Source organism: Lepisma saccharinum, chromosome 11 (assembly GCF_977018435.1).
Source record: "Lepisma saccharinum chromosome 11, izLepSacc3.1, whole genome shotgun sequence".
Taxonomy (NCBI): Eukaryota; Metazoa; Arthropoda; class Insecta; order Zygentoma; family Lepismatidae; genus Lepisma; species Lepisma saccharinum.
The window spans coordinates 83,428,079-83,452,022 of NC_139239.1; the positions used below are offsets into that span (position 1 = coordinate 83,428,079).

At 38.6% G+C, this 23,944-nt stretch overlaps 1 protein-coding gene and 1 non-coding gene across 4 annotated transcripts in view; one reads left to right on the forward strand and one right to left on the reverse strand.

Moving 5' to 3' along the window:
- LOC145994948 (protein spitz-like) overlaps positions 1–23,944 on the forward strand; it is a 314,442-nt gene that overhangs the window by 198,686 nt on the left and 91,812 nt on the right. For all 3 annotated transcript variants that reach the window (XM_083131465.1, XM_083131464.1, XM_083131466.1), the window contains one exon: positions 18,468–18,590. In XM_083131465.1, the coding sequence (XP_082987591.1) occupies positions 18,468–18,590 (123 nt within the window). The remainder of the gene's footprint in view (positions 1–18,467; positions 18,591–23,944) is intronic.
- TRNAT-GGU (transfer RNA threonine (anticodon GGU)) lies at positions 15,913–15,984 on the reverse strand. Its single transcript has one exon. It is a non-coding gene; the product is annotated as a tRNA-Thr (tRNA).

Consider the following 23,944-nt stretch of genomic DNA (forward strand, 5'->3'; position numbering starts at 1 on the left):
ATTTTATTAAAAATACGGACGTTAAAGTTTATTTTGCCCTCATATTGAACATCTCATTAAATAACGTCAGTTGGCGACTCCTCTCTGTGCCCACGTATGTTTCACTGCCTTTTAAAGTGTCCAAACTTCCACGTTTGTGGTGCGAAGTATGTGCATTGTTCCGGCTTTCAACTCCCGTTAAGTATGGCAGAAAATCATGTGGTGGGAGGATTCCTGGGATAAAGAAAAAAAATGTTCACACGATGTTTTCCCATAAAGTTCTTTCCTTGTTGCATTATGTCCATCTCATAAAACCTGTTAATTATTGCCGTAAGAATGCAAGGTGTTACTGGTTCAGATGCGATGCAGTTGAATGAATATTAAGTGCTTATTAAACGCTCCCCCCGCGTATAAGGCGACAAGTATGTATCTCCCCTCCCACTCTAGATTCTCAGCTAAGCGTCGTCGTGTGAAATGTACCACTGTGGGTTAATTGAATTTCGCATTTTACTAAGGAAATGTCTCCTGTTTATAATCGGTTGAGTTTTACATACGCACGCATTTGCAATGGAAATAATTGGAATTAGGGTAGATACCAAACGCCTCGATTTTAATGTAGTAGACTATCGAACATGTTATGTCGCCAGAAGTGCACAAATATAACCCAGTCACAAGCGTAGTTACTAGTTTATTTTTGAGAGACCTAAGTTGATCGATTCGTTATGTACGTAGGTCAAAATAACCAAAACGTTTATGTTGAAAATGGACACTCCAGGCGGCCTTTCTCGTCAATCAGTACGAACCCCGACTCCTCGCCAGTTATGGCTTTGAGAATTTATATAAGATTAACGTACATATTGTTTATTGTCCCCTAGTTTTTCAAAATTAAGTGATTGGAAAAAGTAACTTTATTCGATCTTACACTTCTTCGTATTACAGGGAGGTTATTTCAGTCGTTCACCGCCAGCGTGACGGCCGTTCCGCGGACTCTTCATGCAACAGGTCCCGGCAAATTGCGTTCAGGAAGTCCGTAACAGAAACCGCTTGTTTTGTAATGTTTCCACTTTTCACAATTACAGTTACAATTACAATTGAAATAAGCACGTACCTTGTCGCACGGATGCAGGAAAAGGTGTCCTCCCAAATACAAATATTTCCGGCACCTTATTTCTGACATCTAATCTTAGATTAGACATCGCTACTTTATCCTCAGTTGACAGAAAGGGAAGACAGCATCCCGGCGCATAAAGCAAACCGAAAGCGTAAAATGATATTTAAAAGTAATAATAATGATGATCACTAACCTCCTGTGTTATAAGAGATGTTGAAAATGACTTCCTTCAACAGCAATACAACACGTTTCTTAGGTTCAAGAGATCCTGTCTATCGTAATCCCTGACCACTTTTCTGCAAGAATTCGTTTTCACGTAATTATCGTACATAAAAACTCTATGTTCAAGACTATATTTGTTTAACGACATAAGTAATGAATGAATAACAATTAACACACAATAAAGCACTGGCCACGAGTAGAAAAATTACAATAACACAGTATAAGCAACACGCGTACTGATAAATGAACAGAAGTGAACATGAACGTACACTGACGTCTGGTAGCCGACAGTGTTGCTAACCATTTTTCGGCAATGTCCCTACAGACGTAGTCAAAATGTCCCTACAACTGACCAAATGTCCCTACGCCAAGTAAAGTGACTAAAAAAAAAACACCTCATGAGCATGCAAACAGAAGATAAAATATACACATTTACTTACCAAATCTTTCTGCTCGGTGCTTCCACAATTAATGAAGGAGCGAATTTACAATACAGGACCTCTCCCCGATTTTTTGTAATATTTCGCATACTCACTAATTGAGGCCTCCTAATCACGAATTTGAAGTTAAAATTTGGGGGGTCACGTGTAGAAATTGCAAAATAAGTGACATTGAGTGGTCCGCGATCGGCACGATTGCTTATTATTTACCGGAAGATTTTGTGTTTCCAATACTTAAAAAACGAAATATACATTCCTGATATTACTACGACCCCAAATTTTAACTATGTTTGCCTATCCTAACCTAACCTAACCGTACCTGAATGGTTCGTGGGGCTATCCGTCAATGGTTTGTTGGGCTACCCGTGCATGTTTTTTTCGAGCCCAAATTTTAACTATGTTTGCCTAACCTAACTTAACCTAAACTTACCGAGAATGGTCAGTGGGGCTATTCCTGAATGGTTTTGCGGTAATTGTGATTACGAACCGATAAAAAATATTATTTTCGTAGCACTTTAACGGCAAACGTTCATCATCGAAGACGCCATTTTCGTATCCTGCAATTTTATGATTGATGTACTGTTGCCAAATTTACCTGTAATCAAATCAGTTCTTCTACATCGTGATTGTCGCTGTCACATGTAAGCACGTTCTTTGGGCAATATACTGAAATCCATAAGTTTATTAATTAGCCCACAGCCATCCTCCTGCACACTCCACCTAACAATCTGTACAACATTAACAACTTTTTTACTGTTCTCTTCCGCCATTCTTACACGATCCATGCTCTCCAAGTATGAAATCAACAGTGTGGCAACGCTGTAGACAGCGTAACTAATTTTAATTTGTTCATATCAACAAATATGGCTACCATACTTGTATACGGAGAATAATTGCGAGAATTGAAAAGCTTATTTTACAACTTCTACACGTTAATGAACATTTTTTCCCCCTCACCCCAACATGTTAACTTGAGATAAATAATCACGAATAATTATTTCGTGAGTATAAGACGTAGCATAGAAATTACAGAAGGGTCCGGTATTGTAAATTCTTGCCTTAATGAATAATAGGGGTGTGCTGGACAGAATTTTTTGGGTCGGGACGGGATCGGGACGGTAATTTTTTTAAATCCCGACATTCGGGACTGAAAAATTTGCAATTTCCCGACCAAGTCGGAAAATTTTCTGGACGGGAAATGTTCGAAATTTCCCGAAGCACTGGAAATCTCGAATTTTACAAGTCATTTTCACTTTAAGTGATTGTTTTTGCATTTCTAGAATAAAAACTTACAACTTTCGATAAGTTCCAGAAACTTACAAGGCAGAAAACGTCGAGAATTAACGACTTTTTAAAGTAAAGAATCCAGCACACCCCTAATGAATAACGTTGAGTCGTTTACTGTTGATTATGTTATTTGAAGTCATACATGCTGCTGCTGTGAAGAGATAGATGTTGGTTGGTGATGCTGTATTTCCTGCATTCTTTAACAATTTTGGTCCCATTTTATTTCCCTTTTTTGTTTTTGTATCACTTAACATTGAAAATATTCTTTCCGTTTCCGCGTTAGAATGCGGCAATGTTAGCACTATTTTCGCGAGAGTGGAAATGTTTTCAAAAAGGAACTTGCCTTGAAAGTTTTTGGTAACCGATAACATGTTCCAAAATTCTGATGGAGATCTGTTAGTTAGTTCTTTTTTCTCCTCCTCGCTAAAGTATCCAGATAAACTAATTCATAAAATGTAATTTACCAAGATTGAAAAAAGTACCTACGTTTTCCCTCATTTGGCAAAATCTGTCCCTACGTTCCTACGCGGGCGAAATTTAGTGAAAAGTCCCTATGCGTAGGGACATGTCCCTACGGTTGGCATCACTGCCGACACGTGCAGTATGAAGCGCCCTCTCGCGGCTGACAACTCACCCAACCCCCGATAAGCTGCAGGCGCTGTCGCGACAACTGAGAATAAAGTAGCGATGACTAATCTAAGATTAGATGTCAGAAATAAGGTGCCAGAAATATTTGTATTTGGGAGGACACCTTTTCCTGCATCCGTGCGACAAGGTACGTGCTTATTTCAATTGTAATTGTAACTGTAATTGTGAAAAGTGGAAACATTACAAAACTAGCGGTTTCTGTTACGGACTTCCTGAACGCAATTTGCCGGGACCTGTTGCATGAAGAGTCCGCGGAACGGCCGTCACTCTGGCGGTGAACGACTGAAATAACCTCCCTGTATAAGTGTAACCTGTCACATATTTTTTTTAGTTGGTGTTTTTAAGTCCACTTTATGCACAGTAAGGCTAATCGGGACTGGACCTACAGTTTAAAGTGGGATCCGAACCACTTGTTCCTCCACCGGGTATTGAACCCGGGACCCCTTGATTACAAGGCGGCGACGGTACCACTGCGCCATCGGGGAGGCCCACATATTTTTGTGAAATTTTTAATAGAACTAAAGAAGGTGAATAAGTATATATAAAATATACTCAGATAATAGTCTGTTTCGCATATATATTTAAAAATATGTAATTAATTATATTGAATTGTCTTGCTAAAAGGATTTGAGAAATGTGTATTCCGTGTATAGTTTGTGAGTTGTGACCATTTGCGTTGGCATCATGCGCTTGGATGTAGCAAACTCTTGTCAGGGCCGACCGAATATAGTGACGGAAGCATTGTCTCTTTGTAATGAAGAAAGTCACGGGTTCGAACACCGATGCATATTACACGGCGGTTCGGGTTCTAGTTCAAACTTTAGGGCTAATTCTGGGTAGTCACTCGGAACATATAGGAGAAACTTTGTAGCTAACGGAGCGAAATAATACTTCCCTTTTTTCGTTTCTATTCGATTTCATACTCACTTCCTTCCTCCTAGATGCATTGCGAAGAATATGCAGCAGGTCAATACACCCGGTTCTGTAAAACGTAATCATCACATTTTATGTGCTTCGTTAACTATGCGAATTAGGGGCAATGATGGAGTTTCGTCAGTGCAAATGCCGTAGAATATGCATTGAAGACTTCGTAACAGCTTTGTACTTCAATGTATGCGCGAAACTTTTTTTTTTCGCACACGACAAATAGTTTTTAATTTTCTTCAAAACCGAAGTGCAGTTGCTGAGAAAGATACGTGACGAAAATTTTATCTTTATATCCTGTATGTTTGCGCGGTATAGTTTTTATTTTTTTTATTTTTTTTATTTTTTTATTTTAGTTTATTTTACTTCGCTATTCTGCCATTTTTGGCTAATGGCGGAGATGAGGATAAGTGATGATATGATGAAATTGATGAAAGAAGACCCATGCCCAGTCCGGGATTCGAACCCGGGTTCCTAAGCGTTGCTAACCATTCCGCCACGGAGGTCGGCGATATAATTGTACTATTGCTCGCTTTGAAGGCAATGTTTCCTTTTTTCTTTCCATTCGTGGAAATGTTATTGAACAATTTACGTTTACATCTTGCATATCTCAAAGTGATAACGTTTTGAATATCCCAAAATACGCACCAGGCGTTTTGACCATTGTAGATTGTCAATAATCCAAGCATGGAGCGCATTCTCTTAAGTGCATTCCCGAACGATGTGTGCGATAGATTTTTCACAGGTGAAAGGTAAGCGGTGGTGGTTAACATATGATGTGTATGCGTGGGTTCGGGTGTGAACACCGTGCGCTTGAGCAAACTAGCTTTTCCCGTGAGGGCTTGATAACAGCCCCCATCACATACTCTTTAGAAACGGGAAGTGACGCCAGCATTCCTACCAACTCACGTGATTAGTGACGTTTTTCGACTTCCGTTGACAGGGTAAAGGGGTGCCCCGGCCACATCCGCGTGAGGCGCTTTGCGTATGTCTGCTTTTCCGAGTGGCAGGGATTCGTAGTACCCTGTGGGGGATGCCGTTGCGTTTCATTTCGTTCCTTGGGGACAATGGGCAATGTCCATTTCAAATTAGATTGATTAATTGAGTTTATTTTACTTCCCTTTTCTGCTAATCGCGGAGATTGGGATGATATTGATGAAGGGATATTCAAGAAGAACATCCAGTTCACCGGGATTCGAACCCGCGATCCCTGCCGTTGCAGCGCGATCTGCATTTCAAATTAGAAAAGAAGCAAAAGATGTATTATAATTTTGACAGTCTATGATATAAATTACTTGTTAATTGAAGGGCTCGGGTGTAAAACATGGTGACATTTTGGTTATTTCCGAGTTCATTAAGATAAAATGTTAGGGGCTATACTGTAGATAAATTGTTTTCGTGTTGTGTTTACCAATTTCACAAGGCTTCACCGAGTCCAATGCAAATTGTACATTGTACAAATATGACATGACAATTTCGCGCGAAAATTGAAAGATGGCACATTTTACTTTGTAACTCAAATTACCAAAATGTCACTTACCATGTTTTACACCCGACCCCTTCAATTATTATTTCAGCAGAATAGTTAAGGTGAAAAATAACACTTCAAAAAATTACTGCACGATAATGGTGTTCCATGAAGTTTAAAATTTCAAAAATGAGATACTTTCGCGAGACATACCGTAAACTTCATGACTAAAATTTCCTCTTAACTCTTCCTCTAAAAGTTATCAAGGAAATGGAAGAACTATACACAGAGTTGGCAGCGCAAAATAGGCAAATAATAACAGTCGTTCAGGATATTCACTCACCTAGTGCATTGAGTAGTCGTCCCAAATAATAATAATAAAGTATCAGCGAAATAATACTTTTTTCATTAGTTCATTATTATATCTCGTATGTCGTTCATATACTCATCATGAAACTGAGAGTAGGAAACTCCTCGTATCTTTGTTACACCCACATAAACATACATAGAGATAAGTTTTATCTGTGTAATGGTTTACAACCAATGATCCGCCGACTTCCAGGTAGTCCGCGAGGTCTTCAAGAAAGGTTACGAACGGTCCTACTTGTGGCGAAGATTCGGGGGAAATAGACTGCATTATTAATAAACCCGTTTAAAAGTTAAATTTTAATATTAGAGACTTTTTATAACAAACATTTTTAGTATAAAAATCCACATTCTGAGAAAAGTGTTCAGGATTTTCGACTCGCTCACAAGAAGACTTTCAGGAATGATCGAAGTTGCCTGTGAAGGAATTGATGAACTTCTTTAATGATATGTTTGTGTGGAACATGGCTTTATGCTCTCGTTTATCTTAAGAAAATAACTATAGAAACTGATTGGCAAAGGTCATAACTCGGAAGACAAGTTTCATCTTATAAGTGCCTACATAACTAGATTTGCAAGTGAAATACAGCACCAGCCTTCTCATTAAAGTAATATACAATATTATTGATATGCGATATTTATTACTGTAATTTAAATCACAGTATTATAATGAATTGTATTAATTGTAATAAAATTGGGAGTTGGCAACTAGATAAGGTCCTTGGTAAATGAAAGGTTAAAAAGCGCTGCTTTAAACATTCTCACTGTCTGTTGGTTTTTCCTTTAATTATGATTTCAGTCTCTTTATTGTTATCGCTACAATGAGGACGACGTCATTCGTAATTGTTCCCATGGGCGTCGCCAGAAATTTGAATAATAGAAATAACAATAATAATGATTTTTTTTACAAAATCATAATCATTATTATTATGATTTGCCGCGGTTATATTCTTGAGGGGGGCTTACTCAATCCAGCAGAGAGTAAATATCCGGCACAAGTTTTTTTTATTACGTTTTATACAGAAATGCATAATTAGGGTTGCCAGATCTCTGTAAGGGAAATGTATGCTGTCCCAAAATGTAGGACATTGTCAAATGTAGGACACAAAACATTCTCAATAAATACATATTTCTATAGAACACGTTAGAAAGTAGTTGAAAAATGACACTTTTCAGTTTAAAAAAATGAATTCTTAATGGATTTATAAATGCAAAATTTCAAAACTTGCAATTATACTAATCAATGCACCTCTTACTACATGATTTAAGTGATACTTCTCAGAGAAGACAATTTTTATCAAAATTTCAGGTTTAGTCAAACTATATTTATTTTAGAGTGGACAGTCAAACTCTTTGAAATTATAGGGACCAGTACTAAACATTTTACAGACTTTATGAAAAAATAATTTCTCTGGTGAGTCTGTTGTGTTGATGGTAATGAAAGTACTCTCTCTACATTGAATTTTGACCTGTAATGGCACACAAATAATCAGCAATTACCGTAATTTAAAATGGTTCGAGAAGTTTAATCTTGGGTAGTTTTTAGTTCAATAACAGGGTGTCTACCAAAATAACACATCCAGAATTCTTGACTTTTTCTGGACTTTTCTAGATCTTTTTTCAGTTTTTCTTAACGTTTATTTATTCGACCCCCACTTAGGTAAAGTTGAAAATTAATAATTAAGAAAATAAATATTTATTTAATTAAAACCCCTACCAAGGGGCCAGTTAAAATGAAAACTCAAGCCGAATTTAAAAGAGAATTAGATCTGCTTTCTCGTATTAATGCATCCTGAACTGTGTTTGACAGACTAACGGAGCTCTGGTGTCTGGACTCACAGCCAGTATAATCTTATGTGGGGCTTGTGTCGGTTGTCCCTATATGTGTGTGACTGTCCCTTCATCCATCCATCTTATCTTACCACCATTCATCCTCATCTTTGCGATTAGTCATTATGATAGCAAAAATTCTTGACCACAAGAATAATTTGTTGCCTTTTTATTGACTGGCAGACGCCCTGAATAACTTTGTTCTCTATACCCCTGCTTTACAATCAAATTATATTGAATAAGAATGGGCAACACCTTTTTCCATCAGTATAAACCCTAAGGCAAGAAATTCTGCTCAGGCATTGAAAAGAGACGTTATCAGAAAGTGATCCCAAAACTTTGTTCATTAAGTCCTTTCATTTTCCCGTTTGTTTAATAGCAGGACAAACTTTTTTTCTTTTTGGGCAATAACTGAATCAAAATATTTTTTTCTATTGAGTTTGGAAGCGCAGTCCATAGACTTGTAACTTGCATGATTTTTTCTGTTACCTATTTTCCTAATTAATATTATGTGACGTTCAAAATGTAGGACATTTATGATATTTTTCAAATTCTTCCCGGACGCCGGACATAAGGCTAAAATGTATTACATGTCCGGGAAAAACCGAACGTCTGGTAACCCTATGCATAATTATTATACTGTTATTAAAATTTAGATACCTTCAAGAAAAAGCTTTAAAAGTTAGATGGACATTTTAGTCATAAAGTTTTTGTTGTTTGACCTTAAAACTTAATTTTTGCAATTTTAAAAACAACTCTGGAACCAGTTATTATTTTTAAAAACTTAACCTGGTGTATGTATTGTAACCTCAATCGTGAACGTAACGTGCTACGAAACTGGAGATCGTAGGTTTGAACGTCTATCAAGGAGCACTTTAAACCTTATCGGACATCAGGTTTCAGAATTCCAAATGTATGAAAATTCTAGCTCGATCGTTTTAACATTGTCTGCTTGTATTTTTGTGAATCTTCGAAAAAAATGTTTGAAAATTAGTTACAGATTTTGGTTTCTGAACTTCCATTAATCCAACATGTCAGAATCCCAGGTCAGGACTAGGAATCTTCGGTGGCAAGATGAAGAGTCGACCACTTTATGACGCGGCAGAATTCGTGTTCTTGAATGCAATGGCAGTCGGTTGTTACTCTCGGTTCACAGCGTTTTTCATAGTCGGAATCCCTGGTTTCGTAATGCGCTTCACAGATTACTAGACCTCCTCGGCCGACTTGTGTGAATAATTTAGCATTGTGTATTTAAACCGGTATAATCATTTAAAAATAATAACAGATGAAGACTGTTCATGTGTTTTCTCATGTCGGTGTTCTGTTCGAAGTTTTGACTAATATTTACAAGACTGTTAGATTCTTTCTTCTTTTCCATGGATTGGGATTATTTTGCGTAAACGAGCCTCCTCGATGGCGCAGTGGTAACGTTGTCGCCTTGTAATCAAGGGGTTCGGGTTCGGTACCCGGTGGAGGCACACAGTGGTTCGGATTCCACTTTAAGCTGTAGGTTCAGTCTCGATTATCCTTACTGTGCATAAAGTGGACTTAAAACACAAACTCAATCGATATTTTGCGTAAACGTTTTATCATTCCTTATTGTGGCTAGGGAGCCAAAATATTTCAAAAAACAAGAACCAAAATTTGTGCCAGCATTAAATAAATTGTAGTGTTGGGTAATTCTTCCATATTCGCCATCCTTCTAACCATAAAACTACAAAGTTATTTGTTATTATATGTTTCGCAATATTGACTGCCTACGATATGTGATACCATTGAGAACCATTACATTCTAATCGTCGCGATTAGACATAAGTGGCAGAAAAGCGATGTTAAATAAAAATGAAATCAAATCATTAGATTCTGTTTTGGACACTGTAAGACTGTTGCATTCCATCTAATCAGTTGGTTCAGAGCATCTTAACTGTGCAGAAGAAATACATTTTTTTCCCTTCAATTTTGCTAAGATTCGTTACATTTTGTAGGAATAAAGCTATTGATAGTCATATTGTAAAGATTTTTTTCATGAAAAAGTATAAACCTTACAAGTAATTAAGACCCACCGTTTCTTTTTCAAGACGAGCTCCCCTTCTTAAGTCAATGGACGCGCCCGCTTCGGGTCGGCGGTTAGCTGTTCCGGGCCACGTCTCCTACCTCGCTTGACAACCACCCAATTAAACCTAATAAAATGGGATTTTAACAATTAGCACGAATTTAATCCGCAATGCTATATGTAGACTCGATATATTTTCGCCTTGGTATTGAGTTTTTCGTCGCTAAATCTTGCTTTTTAGAACTTTACGTTACCCATTTAATATACTTGTTCCCAAATTGAACATTTTCCCTATTAGCAATCCTGTGTGAAACCAACTGTGAACGCTGACTAGTTTCTACACAAGCAGATCCAATGATTGTTTGTTGTCCATAATAGTTATACAGGGTTATTCTAAACGAAAGAGCAGATTTCAAATGTTTTCTCACAAAGTATAAAATATAGAAACACGTGCCATACATCAATGGATAGAGGAAGGTTCAAAGTTTTATAATCCAGCCTATTAGTTCCATTCAATACACATCGAATTGTTGTAGCTATCAATTCAATAACTAGGGACCAGTTAATTCGTGTGTGGCAAGAAATGGAGTACCGTTTTGATGTTTGTCGGACAACACATGGTGCTCATGTTTAGTACATACATAAAAACTTTCAACAATAAAACCTTGAACCTTTCTCTATCCATTGATGTATGGCACGTGTTTCTATCTTTTATAGTTAGTGAGAAATAAACTTGAAATCTGCTCTTTATTTTTTAATAACCCTGTATTATTGTATAGTTATTTGATATTAACTATAAAATGAATATCGAATTGATTGTTTTATCTTTAGCTCAGTTGTTATGTTTAGATAGTAAACAATGAGGTATTAAATTTTCATCTGTCCAGTACAAATTTTAAATCCTACTAATTCTGGCCTATAAGGTAAAGTTTCTCGTGCATACAGCACCGTGCCATAGGCACATTTAGGGGTTTGCGGGGTGAGGGCCCCACACATTTTCGATCTCTTGTCATTTTGGAGGTGATATGATCAACACCACGCTCCGGCCGCCTTTACCCCCCAAGTGTTGCCCAGTGCTCACCCTCTCAGGCTGGGTGAGCCCCACAGCCGTTTTATGCGGGGACAAGGCCGACCTTAGGTAACCCACATCTCATGTTCCGGTTGTCGAGGTTAGAACTGCTGCAGTTTCCATTGAAAATTATTTTCCCATTTACTACCCCATCTGATTTCACTTGTTTGACATTGGATATTTGACTTCCTGAAGAAAGACCTGGGTTCTTTTCACGGGGTGGGTGATCTGCAATGGGTTGATGATAGGTTGTATTTTTTTTACCACATGCATCAAGAGAGAGTTAATTTTAGATCATATTGGTTTACACTATATTTTTAGTGCTATTACTCTAGCTAAAATTGCTTCCCCTAAATGTGCTTATGGCACGGTGCTGTATGCACGGGGAAGTTTACCTTATAGGCCCGAGTTAGTATGATTTAAAATCTGTTCTGGACAGATGAAAATTCAATACATTACATTTGTTGTTTTTGTAATGATTTAATTTAATGTAGCCGAATTAATATTTCTTCCCGAAATATTCTGATTATTTTTTAAGAGAAAGTGAAACTTAAGAATGTGGAACCTAAGATTCCATAAAGATTTTGAACTTGCAATAATACTCAATTATTGTAAAATGTTTGATTATCAGGGAGATAAACTTTTGTTTAACGTTTCCTGACGCTGTAGTTCTTTTAGGTGCTTGTTCCAGTGATTGAACAAGGAAGGGGGAAAAGAAGGGGCGAACGCCCACCCAGCGTCCTCCAGTAAACACAAAAAAATAGATAAATTAATTATTTTAGTACAAATGCATTTTGTATGATGTTTAGATATATACTAAGTGGTGGTGTCTGTCCCTCCATAAACTACCCCCCCCCCCTTACCTTCACTAATTTTTTCTGGCCCACCCGCCGTCTTGTTCTTACAAAAAAATTGTGCTGCTGAGTTACCACCAACAGTGGAAATAGCTTTCTATCACACCAAGTTAAAGTATTTGCAAGACCACGCTTAGTGTTACTTTTCACCACACTTTCTGCTGCGCAGGTTTGAAAAAAAAATATAGTTTTTTTTTCCATCGATTATATAATCCTGACACCCCTTTTTGTTGGTGTTTCTAAAGGATGCTCTGTTGTTTTTATGCTCACACGTGGAGAACCTCCTGTAAATGAACCGAGAGCGAATTTATAACGTAGCCCCCATTTATTAAGATTTCCAAAAGTAAAAATACTCAAGGTCAGTTACGCGAGTTTGATTGCTGCTTGCTGTGAATTTTCACCAGTGCATGTGTTAGCTTAATAAATGATGCAATTTGAGGAACCAGTTGAAGCAAGGTCGCGACAGAGTGGGCCATCCAGATAAGGCGTGGAAACCACGCATCTTGTCCACGCAGTCTGTTGGTGTTTGGACCACACAGGCGTAGACAGGCTCGTGCGTGCTGTGTAAATTCGTGGTTGATACATACAGAATACGCTGAGCACAATTGAAAATAATGTCTATGAATGTTAATATGTTCCACATCTTGTTAGAGCTCCTGCATAGCCGAGTGGTTAGCGCTCACGTCTTTGAAGTGAACCGTTCCGGCTTCGATCCCCGGCGTGAGCTCAAAATTTCGGTGTCCCAGCATCGTGAGGGCAAGGGGCGAACCTTCCACGTAGTACACTATGCACTGCATTTTGCTGATTAACGAAACTCCGGCGTCTGAACCTACGGCCAATATAATGCTCTGTAGGGCTGCGTGTGTGTTGTCCTGTCTTTTGTCCCTGTGTGTGCTGAATGCCCCTTTACAGCCTCAGCGTTTAACCCAAGTGAGAAAATATTCTCGGACATTCCAGTTGTGTCATATTAGTTACATTTTAGTTATGGTAAGGGGTTGGACTCGGTATAATGTGACGGGTGCAAAATAGCCTAAGTGTTGACGTCCAAAATTTCAAATTTATTGATTCATTCATTCGTGAGTGCAATTTAGGACCTACTTTAAAGCTTGCTCCGATATCGACTGCCCACCCAGGAAAAGGTCTCTTGGCAGATCTTGGCCCTCAATGGGTTGTTTGCCCCGTAGTTTTTCAATATTTACACATTTCGTTTATTTTTGCTTTCAGATATTAAATTCACTTCCATACATGAGAGTATTAAGTGAATTGTAACGCATTTACTTGAAATATAGTTCATTTCTTCGCTGTAGTGTTCCTGTAGTCTGTGCCTACTTTTTGCCTTATATGGAGGGAGGGACTGTGTCTACTATGATATTTGTATTTACGCGGGTACTCGACGGTAAAACTATCCTTTATGTAAGTTTTTAAATGGCAAAATCCAAATTACTTAAAGACTGCCCGTCTGTACGTGATGGAACGCGGCAGGTGCTCTTTGTTGAATCTATACGACCTGCTGTTGCACGCGGCAAACCACACCCTGCTTACACCTCGGTGCGTGACATGTTGAACAGCTCATCACGCACACTTGGTAAAAAAAGACTAGTGGGGTCGGGTAAGTTTCCATCTTCAATGAAATGCTAACACAAGAAATTAACTGAACTTAACACTATCATATGGAGTATTTCTAATGTATCAGTGAATAACCCCCTAAAATAATTGTTCTTCAAAGGCCGTAACTTCAACCTTGGGCGTCGGCAATTTTTTTTAATAAAAATATTCACTTCCTGTTTTGTGCAAAGAATTCCACATTGATTACAAACGATGTATCGGGTTTTGTGGTAAGTTTTTCTTGTACACTTTTGGTCCGACCTGTAGCTTTTAGCTTTAAAATGTTTTAATTGTGCAGTTGCTGCTCTGAACAATGCAAAAATCAAAAGATCAGGGTGTGTGTATCCTCCCTTTTTAAAGATAGGCGTATGTATTAATGAAACATTTTCATTAGTTCTCAGGAAATAAATACAGTTCTCTGAACGGAAACAGCAGTGTTTGTTTTACAGATAGCTCAAAGACTCATCTTGGAACATAGCAATAACTTTCGAAGTCTCTTGCCTTTATTTTTTTCCCACACATTTCCCCTCCACCCCCAACCGCGCGAACTTTGTGCAAATTAATTCTTAAAGAAATATGGCAGTAGGTAATGCGTCTTGGAATTAAACAAAAAGTATTTCCATTGTGGCATATTTTGATAGTTATTCACGTAGCCAGTGATCTAGTTAAACATATGTAGTCCTTAAAATTGAACACTAATACATATTTTGAAATGTTTCCCTTCTTATTTCGACTCTTTTACCTGTGGAGCAATTGCACGGTGTTCGAGTCGTGGTCGAGCCTGCATTTTTTAGCTTAAATTTCTAGGACGTTTTATTATTATCTGTCCTAACGTGTACATCACGCGAAAAATTGTGTGCTAGGGTGGCACCTTGATTGTTAATCATGACAATTTTTAATGTTAGTTAATTTAGTTGACTGATATATGATACGCAATACCTGCGATTACGAACGAAGGAGAGCTGTAGGCGAGAGACAATGCGAGGACGCGAAGTCCATTGCCTTATTGTTAGCTTGCTTATGTCAAAAGCGTGAGCGTGAGTGTGTGCGTTCATGTTTATTGCAAGAAGGTTGAAGAACCCGGTTACCCATTTATAATTTGTCCGAACATTAGGTGACCTTGACGCTTAAGAGTACCAGGTTGTGGCTCTGTACAGCCCACATTATGTATTACTGAAGTTTGCATCTTGCACGTACACGTTACTTTTTTTCGCTCCATGCGAGACGTATATGGTTTTGAATGCCCATTACTCAGCTGCAAGCTTTGTTTCATGTAAAATGTTGATGCAGGGAGGCTGGGCTGTTTGATTTGATTTGATTTTAAAATTTTAGGTGCGTCAGCACTTAGGCCACTTTGCACCCGTCACACTATACGGGGTCCAGACCCTTATCGTTACAAATAACAACTCTAGCGTTGCATAAATAAAATCCTAAAATATTCTGACTTCCGTTAAAAACTGAGGCTGTAAACGGGCACTCAGCACACACAAGGACAAAAAACAGGACGACAACACACAAAATTATACCGGTCATAGTACCAGTCGCCAGAGCCTCGTTCGTCTGCAAAATGCAGTCCAGGGTGTACTAAGTGGAAGTGAGGTTGACTTTTGGGTGCCTGCGTGGAAGGTCACCCCTTACACCCCGGAGGCTGGTCTGTCTTGTCTGTTTTCATAATCAAATTGCGACTTCACTGATTCCTAAAATGCAACATGCTTTGTCGGTCGTGGTTACGTCATCATATTGAATCACCATAGGCCTACTATATTGTCACATTTAATCACTGTGCGAATTAAACTTTTTGCCCACTCCAAGGCCTCCCGCAGCATTTTTTCTTAGGGGGCATATTGAGATTTTATACCTTGCCCTTCAGACATAGAAACTTGTATTATTGTTGTTCTTATTATTATTGCTTAACAAATGAGAAAATTCAAATTGATTTTAAAATACACTGTATACAAGTTCAGACTCCAGTCTGCTATCTAGATAGAAACTGGATTCGCCTTACTTCCTTTCCATAAACATCCATCACTTCGTAGAAATTTTCAGCGAAAAATGCAGGCTCGACCAGGATTCGAACCCGGCTCTCTGGCATACCGTGCCATTGCTCTAACCACTGAGCTACCGAGCCGGCCTGACCTCTCCTGATTTTTCGCTATCTCTGTTTTACCTGCGTGGAATCGTCTCTGCCGGTGTTCTATGTTAGAGGTCTGCACGGGCCTAAATTGTAAGGCCCGAGTCCGGCCCGGCCCGAGGAAAAGAAACCCGAACCCGACCCGAGTCCGATAATAAGTAAACATGAGCCCGGCCCGAGCCCGAAAACATAATTAAAATTACTTTCCAATTCAGCATTTGAAAAAAAATGGCATTGTTGTACTTCGTTAACTAGCAGTTATAAAAAAATGTATTCTCATTCTCGAAGTAAACCATAATTTCAATAATTAAAAATTATTTTTCGATGACAATATTCGCTAACAAAATAGCCACGAGGCCCGGGCCCGACCCGAGCCCGAGAAAGTTCTGGTTATTTATGACCCGAGTCCGGCCCGCGGGCCGGGCCGGGCCTAGGCCCGAGGGCCTGGCCCGAGCCCGTGCAGACCTCTATTCTCTGTTGCCTTGGAAACACAGTAGACTTCGACGTTGCCTGGTTCCTCCCAGCGTAGATATGTTAATTATTGTAGATTTACGTAGAAATTTTCAGCGAAAAATGCAGGCTCGACCAGGACTGAAAATTTCTACGTAGTACATCTCATGTGTGTGCCTAATCTACAATCTATCACTTGATTGGTGAACAGTTCTTTTTGTACTTTTTCACAAAGCACAGGTATCAAACAGATACCACTTAATCTACGGTCCTTCATGGTACCTCTGATCCATGTTTTTACATGCCTATTAAAAAAAGAGTAATAATTGAAAATGACGGGGTTTGAATTATCGAGGTCAGATCCCGACTTTTCGTAATCCCGATCAGCCGAGAAATTCCAAAGTTTTGATATTTTCTCCACTCAAAATGTCTGAAATTTCTTGAAATTAACAGTTTTTATTCCAGGAGTGCTAAAACAACAATTTGAAGAGGAAATAGCGTGTACAATTCAAGATTCAAACCGCATCGGGAAATTTCGAAAATTTTCCGACCTGATCGGGAAATTGAGAATTTTTTCAGTCCCGAACGTCAGGATTATTAAGGTTTTATTCCCAATCCCATCCCCACCAAATTTTTTGTTCTGCACACCCCTAGTTGCTGCAATCAACAAGATTCTAATGTCTGTTGTGTAAACGTTGTCTCGTAATTTTGTTGGACATGACAGTTAATTGCTGTAACTGACAGCCTGTAAATCTTAGAAAACAATATTCTTTGTAATAACATATCGCCACAATTTCACCATTCGAATTACACTAACTTTTCCCAGTAATCTCGAGTGGTCAAATACCCCTCATTCCCCCCCCCCCTCTTGCTGGCGCCGTTGGTCCACTGAGTGACATATTTGTAATTTCATTTTGAGTTGTAGGTTTTTTGGGTGTGCAAATTTGTATATACTATGTTAGCAGTCAGTAAAGTAAATTATTGCCCAGCGGTTCTAAGTACCTTGAGTATTGGTTCTAACCTAGGTCAAAATCTTACTTAATATGTAATTTAGAAACAGAGTATTTCCATTCTAAGAAAACCCAAACTCGTACACAAAAAGGGCTAACACCGAAAACTTGTCTAAATTCACATTGCCAGGTTCAAACTTAAAATATCCATTTAACCACCTGTTTCTTGTGAACATTTAGAATACATATTCGGTGAGGCTGGTCAGTGGAAGAATGATCCTGGTTTAATCTACAAGGCTGCATACTTTTTAGAATAAAATCGTTGATGACTTGACAATTAATGGACAAGAATAATTTTTCAGTTGTGTTTTTTACAGTTAAGAAATGGTGTACTTTATGGTTTCAATTCCATTTTCTTTGAGGTGGATAAGTTTTGATCCCTGGCAGGGATAAAAATAATTTTTATTTGCCAGGCATAAAATGTTTTGTGGGGGATCCCCGTCGTCCCCCCGTTAATTCGCACTGCATTTAATTACAGAAATAAATGAATGGTACAGTAGGTAAATAATCTTGGTTCAGTTACCAGTGCCCTTGGCCTGCTTGTCTGCTCATATGTGACGCTTTGGTTCACGAATATTCAACATCATAGCCAGAAACAATTCTCTCTTCATAGTAGTTCAGTTATTGCTTATAATGATTGGATTCTTTAAGTTATATGGCAATCATTCCTTCTTATTTGGATAATGAGTTCAAAATTCAGGTTCAGAACCAAGTCTTAACAAAGTATGGCTCCAGAAAACTTAAATGTAATAATGAAAACTATCATTAAAGAAAGGTAAGACATTATCAGGAATTTCATGTCAAAGGTTTTGTTTTTTAAAAAGCAGTGGGTAGTTCTCTCACCCCCACACACTTTTTGAATACTTAATTTGCACGATGTAGTAACTTTTAAATATCTGTATAAATTAATGTTGTGTACCAAATTTATTTGCGCAGTCTCAAAGTACAAATTTATGACACATACTTTCACACAAAACTATTTTGTTATTCGAGTTCTAATGGTTGTTTTGTATGTTTTAGGGAGAAGACGCCACAGTGGGGTCATAGGTGGCAGCCCCTCCCCGCACCTTTGCGGCCACAGAATAATGCCGCCGCCTCTTGCCACACTCGTACTAGTCGCCTCAACCGTCCTCGGGATCGCAGGTAAGTCAGTTTTCATTACCATTGTTTGTGGATAGTTTTAAGTCTCTTTAACACACAAGTGCAACTTGTGTAGTGATTAACAATAATGTATTGTGTGTGTTGTATTGTAGGTGACTTCTTCGGCTACGGTTTATTCAGAGGATTACTAGTATATTTATTTATATAGGTTATATGTACTCACTCTAGGCACATTTTTTTTGGTCCCCAACTCCTCGACTATTGTTGATTGTTGGCTAATCGTGAAGATGAGGATGAGTGATGATGCAATGCAATTGATGAAGGGACTCTCACATAGAACACCTATGCCAGGCCGGAATTCGAACAGAGACCTCTGACGTCGTAGCACGCTGTGCTAACCATTCCGCCACGGAGGTTGTTCCAGACTATTATTACCGTCACAAACGCAATAAGTTAGATTAGCATCCTTATAGTATAATTAGAGAGATCCCGCTTAGTCGCATGGTCAGCTTTCTCGACCTTAATGTGGTCCCAGGTTCGATCTCCGGTGGGCTCCAACTTTTGACGTTGACCAAGCAATAGTAGCGGCGATGGGACTCGAAACGCTGACCACTAGTCACCCAATGAAAAGACGCTTTTGCCCTTCAATGAGCTGTTACACCGTGGAGTTTAATGTAGATTTATGTAGTAGTATAATTGGAATAAGCTAAAGAATCGTGTTAACATTATAAAAGAACTCACGTTTTGCGTTTTAAGATGAAATATTCACTAAGGCTTTATATGTAGTTTTGAATTTTTTTTCGTAGATATAAGAAACCGAAGGCATCTCCTTTCCGTCGTTTACATCGCATTTATTTGCTAAGTCTGTAAACATTTTGAAAAGATTTAACAATTTGCGATAAAAAAAATTGTTGTGACTGAATTATGGTGCAGTTTTGGGCCAACGGTTAATGGAAGTCTGTTCGGCTGAATGTCGCATTGTCGACATCTGACGTCCACTCTGCTGCGAGATTATACAGTACATTCGTATGAAATACACCAAAATGATCAGTATAATCTTTTAAATGCGATGGAAGAAGAATTGTTTTTGTTAACTTGAGGTCGATTCGAATACTTGTAACACTCCGTACTTGGAACACGTACACTTCTGCAATGACCTGCGATTTCACCAATTATCATTTTCCACGAAATGCTGTGCGGTTCCACGCAATTGTGAATTCCCCAACACAATTTCCACTGCGAATACTCGGAAGACGAGAGAAATTCTAGGTGCCTTTCCGTAGGAGTGCCGCCGCTGCGGTCACGAAAACGAGAAAAATGTTCAGAGGAGCCGAAGTAACTAAAAGCGCGTTTGTGTTTGGAACCTTGTGTGAGGTACTCTGTATATATTTGCTTTCTGTCTCCATGTATCGCAGGTAACAGTAGCATGTATGTCGCATTAAAAGCAGCCCGAAAGAAGCTTTAATGGCTCGTGGTTCATGTGGGAGGATTCTGGGGAAGAAAAGAGAAGAAAACATGGTAAGCGTGATCCTTGAGAGCTTTTGAGTTAGTTGCCTTGTGACTGGTGCTAATGACTGAGGTGAGAACGGATGCCGCTCCGTGCCTCACCCACGCTACGCGGAGGCAAAAGCTCTTCTGTCTCCTCGGAGAGAATGAGAAAAATTGTACCAAGCCTTGTTGCCAAATCGGGTGTGCTTTCTGGTATGCGATAAAGTAATTACATTTTTTGCTTGTTGACATCTGCAAGTTCTGCATTTATGGTGTTACATAGCCTATGAATATATTCAGCAGACGCTCTGAGAGTTCCCGAAGTATTAGTATGTCATTCCCACGGCGGAAATTAGGTCAGTGCCCCCCACTCGCACTAGTTGATCATCGGATCTCAGAGTTCCCTTCCTTCCGCCACATTCACTTGCTCTCATCGTGGGTGAAACGAGTGGAAATCACCCCATACTTGGATTGAAATAAATTGGCCAACTTCCTAATTTCGGAGACTGCATCAGTCAATCGCGATCGCCTTGAATCATTCATGCTTTGAATGCAATTCTTGTAAACACGATTTAACATCAGCAGCAGTCAGAAAGTTCATGAAAGTCGTCATATTTTTTTCGAAGCCTTTAAGACTGGGCTGAACATAATAGTAGTCAGGTTGCTTTCAGTTACAACCAAAGTGGTTCCGCAGGATTTTTTCCAGGGTGACTCTTTCTATTTTGATATCAAACATGATTTTGTAGGCCATTGTTGATACTTTTCAAGTCAAGTTCCGAGCGCTAGTCATATTCACTTCACTACAACCGTGTACAGCGAATTTTGTAAACCGCCTCCAAAGAAAATTAGAACATTAGTAACACTAGGTAAAATTCAACAATATAAGATTTTGTATTTTTCAACTTTGACCAATGACCACTTTAATGTAAGCATTTAAACATGACTGCACGAATTTACTCTTGCTTAACGATCGAATTGTTATATTTCCATCAGGGATCCTCTATTCTATTCGCCCATGCTGTAAGATAAGTGTCGTTCTAATTTGTTTATCTTTATCAAAATGTGGTTAAGGACAGTAGCACCCGTCTCGGCGGTTGACCCAATTGACTAAGAGAATCAAGGTTCGAAGGTTCCAGTTCCAGCCAGACAAAGGCGTTTCTTTGCGAGTGTCCCTCATAATCAGCTTCATGTAATCATTCATCCTCATTGTAGTGATTTGCGAATGGTGGTAGAAAAGACAGCGCACAATAAGAAAATGGATATACAAGATTCGTAACAATAGTTGTCACAAAAATCTACAAATTATTATATTTAATTTATAATATCTTGATTGTCGTTAGCTAGAGCCAAGATTTGTATGTAATTCATATTCTATACCTTTCTAGATACATAACTTGAACAAGAAAATGTCAACAAATTATGTAACTGACATGATTTTGCATAAGTTTTGTGAGAAATTTGATACAAATTTTAATTTGAACAACTTCTGCCATTAATGTTGAATATGTTCAAAGAAAATAAATATCTAGCATAATTCTTAAAATTGCTTGGATACTCGATTAGTAGTAATATTACATATTCTTTGATACTACATATTTAGCTACATATCCTTTTGATAATACATATTTTTGTACATATTTTATCAGTTGTTGTTACGTATTTATGTACATATTTTGTACTTTGATATTACATAAAAATCCGAGGTCTAGTAATAATACTCTCAAAGTGTTGTTAGAATCTCAGTTTCTTCATTCCGAAGTATAATAGCGTTGAGAGTTAATGCCAAACATTTGAACTGTGGGTACTACATGTAGACGTTATGACCCATAAACATTCTGTAAATTTCCAGTGTTAATATTTGTTATTTGAAAAGTCGTTGGATGCACCATATTCAACTTCGTGCAGTATCAGTTCAGTCTCGGGTAGAACTTGTATGTTTTGTAACTTGTAAGCTCGAAGCTCTTCCTTATGCATTACAACTACCGTTAACAGCGGATTTGTAATTAGACCAGCTGATGGAGGCAGTAATCATGAATCGGGTGTCTTTCTTTGACCTTTATTTCTAGGAATACTAATTTTTCACGACCACGTAACAAATTTTGTGATTGGTGGATAACATTTTTTGTTATGCATGTCTGAAAGATTTTATGGTCGCGTCAGTAATCCATGCCATTTCAGTGATTTTTATTTTCGCTCTCAAAATTTCGTTACAGCTTGGTGTGTCTTTTTGGTTTGTTTGTGTGTGTGTGTGTGTGTATGTTTGAAAGAAAGGGGGGAGGGATGAATGCACTCTCCTCATTATAAGAGTAACGGGAGAGAGAGGTCCTCATTCCTAATCACTGCAGTATAAGAAGGTCGCATGATTATGGGCCACCAGTACTTCCGACACAAATGGTTGCAACATTCCGATTTTCGCCTTCTCATCCCAAATAATTACTTATTTAGCCTATGTGACATACATTGTAGTTAGTGGAATAATCTACAGCTACAACTTTTACAGTAATCTAATTGCGCGTTATTTCTGATGTTACGTGGCCAAACACTAAAACCACCCCTGTTTTCTCCCCCCCCCCCCCCATTCGATTATCGTGCGAAATATCATTAAGATGAATCTGAACAGTCGAGTCCTGTCAGTTTTCCTCTCTTTCTGGACTGATATAATTTGTAGGCCTTTTTTAATTGCCTCGGAGTTAGAGACAAATAACGTTGTTCCTTCTTGCAGCTGTAAAATAAGTCTTGTAAAGCTAGCAGCATGTACGGATTCATATTGCAATAGACTCATCAAGGAATTTGTGGTTTATAAAAATCATTTTGAGTGCAACTTTGTTGAGCGTGGAATGGGAAATTACTCGAGAAGAGTGACCGCAAGTTTTAGTTACGGTTTTTATTCGAAGTTTTCAAATGGAACCACGGTGTTGCCATAACACCCCGGACGGGACCATGTTTCTTGTTACGTATTTGGAACTGCTTTTAACACACAAGCGAACTGAAGCAATTTTGCGATTATAATTAATTATGTACTAACCCAGAACTATCGGCGAGAAGACTTAATTGTCAAAATTGATTTGATTTGTTTTATTTTACTTCCCTTTTCTGCCGGTTTTGGCTAATGGCGAAGATGAGGATGAGTGATGATATGATGAAACTGATGAATGGACACTCACAAACACCCATGCCCAGGCCGGGATTCAAAGCCTGGCGTCCTAGTGCGATGTGCTAACCACACTGCCACGGAAGCCGGCTTGTCAAAATTGAGACTAACATTGAAAATTCTATTCATCATGTATGTTTGACGTGTGTGTGTACCGGTGTAGAATGAATACCTGTGCTTTGATGTGAAAAGAAACGTTTTGCCTCCTGTTTCGTACAGACGTTTTGCCTTTGGTCTCTCTTTTTAATTGATATAAAGGTATGTGCAACTTCCTAGGCTCAAGAATATCATTGAGTTAAAATTAGATTATTTGCCACATAATCTTAAGCAGTTGTAAAAAAAAACTTTTTGTACATCATTCATTTTTCTTGGATTGAGGATTGGAAAATTTCATTAGGAGAAATTTATTGTTGATTGTAGCTAAACCTCGGATTATCTGCCTTGGATAAGCTTTCGTATTCCAGGAAAAATCCTCAGCACTGGCTTCTGCTAGTACCAAAATGTGAAAGTCGCTCTGCTCAGGGTCTGCGGTGCCCCTTGAAGCGTAGTAGAGAGCTGATGCTCTTGGCGTTCTGCTTGTTAGCATGACCCGTCTTCACGTAAAACCTGGCAACATCGCATTGTGCTGTAATGAGACTGAGAAGGTAAAGTAAGGCGCGTGGCCATGCACGCGTGCGAGTAACCAGCAGCTAACATCGGGATCGCAGCATCCTCTCGAAGACACGCAACGATGAGCTTGGCATGACTTAAAAATACA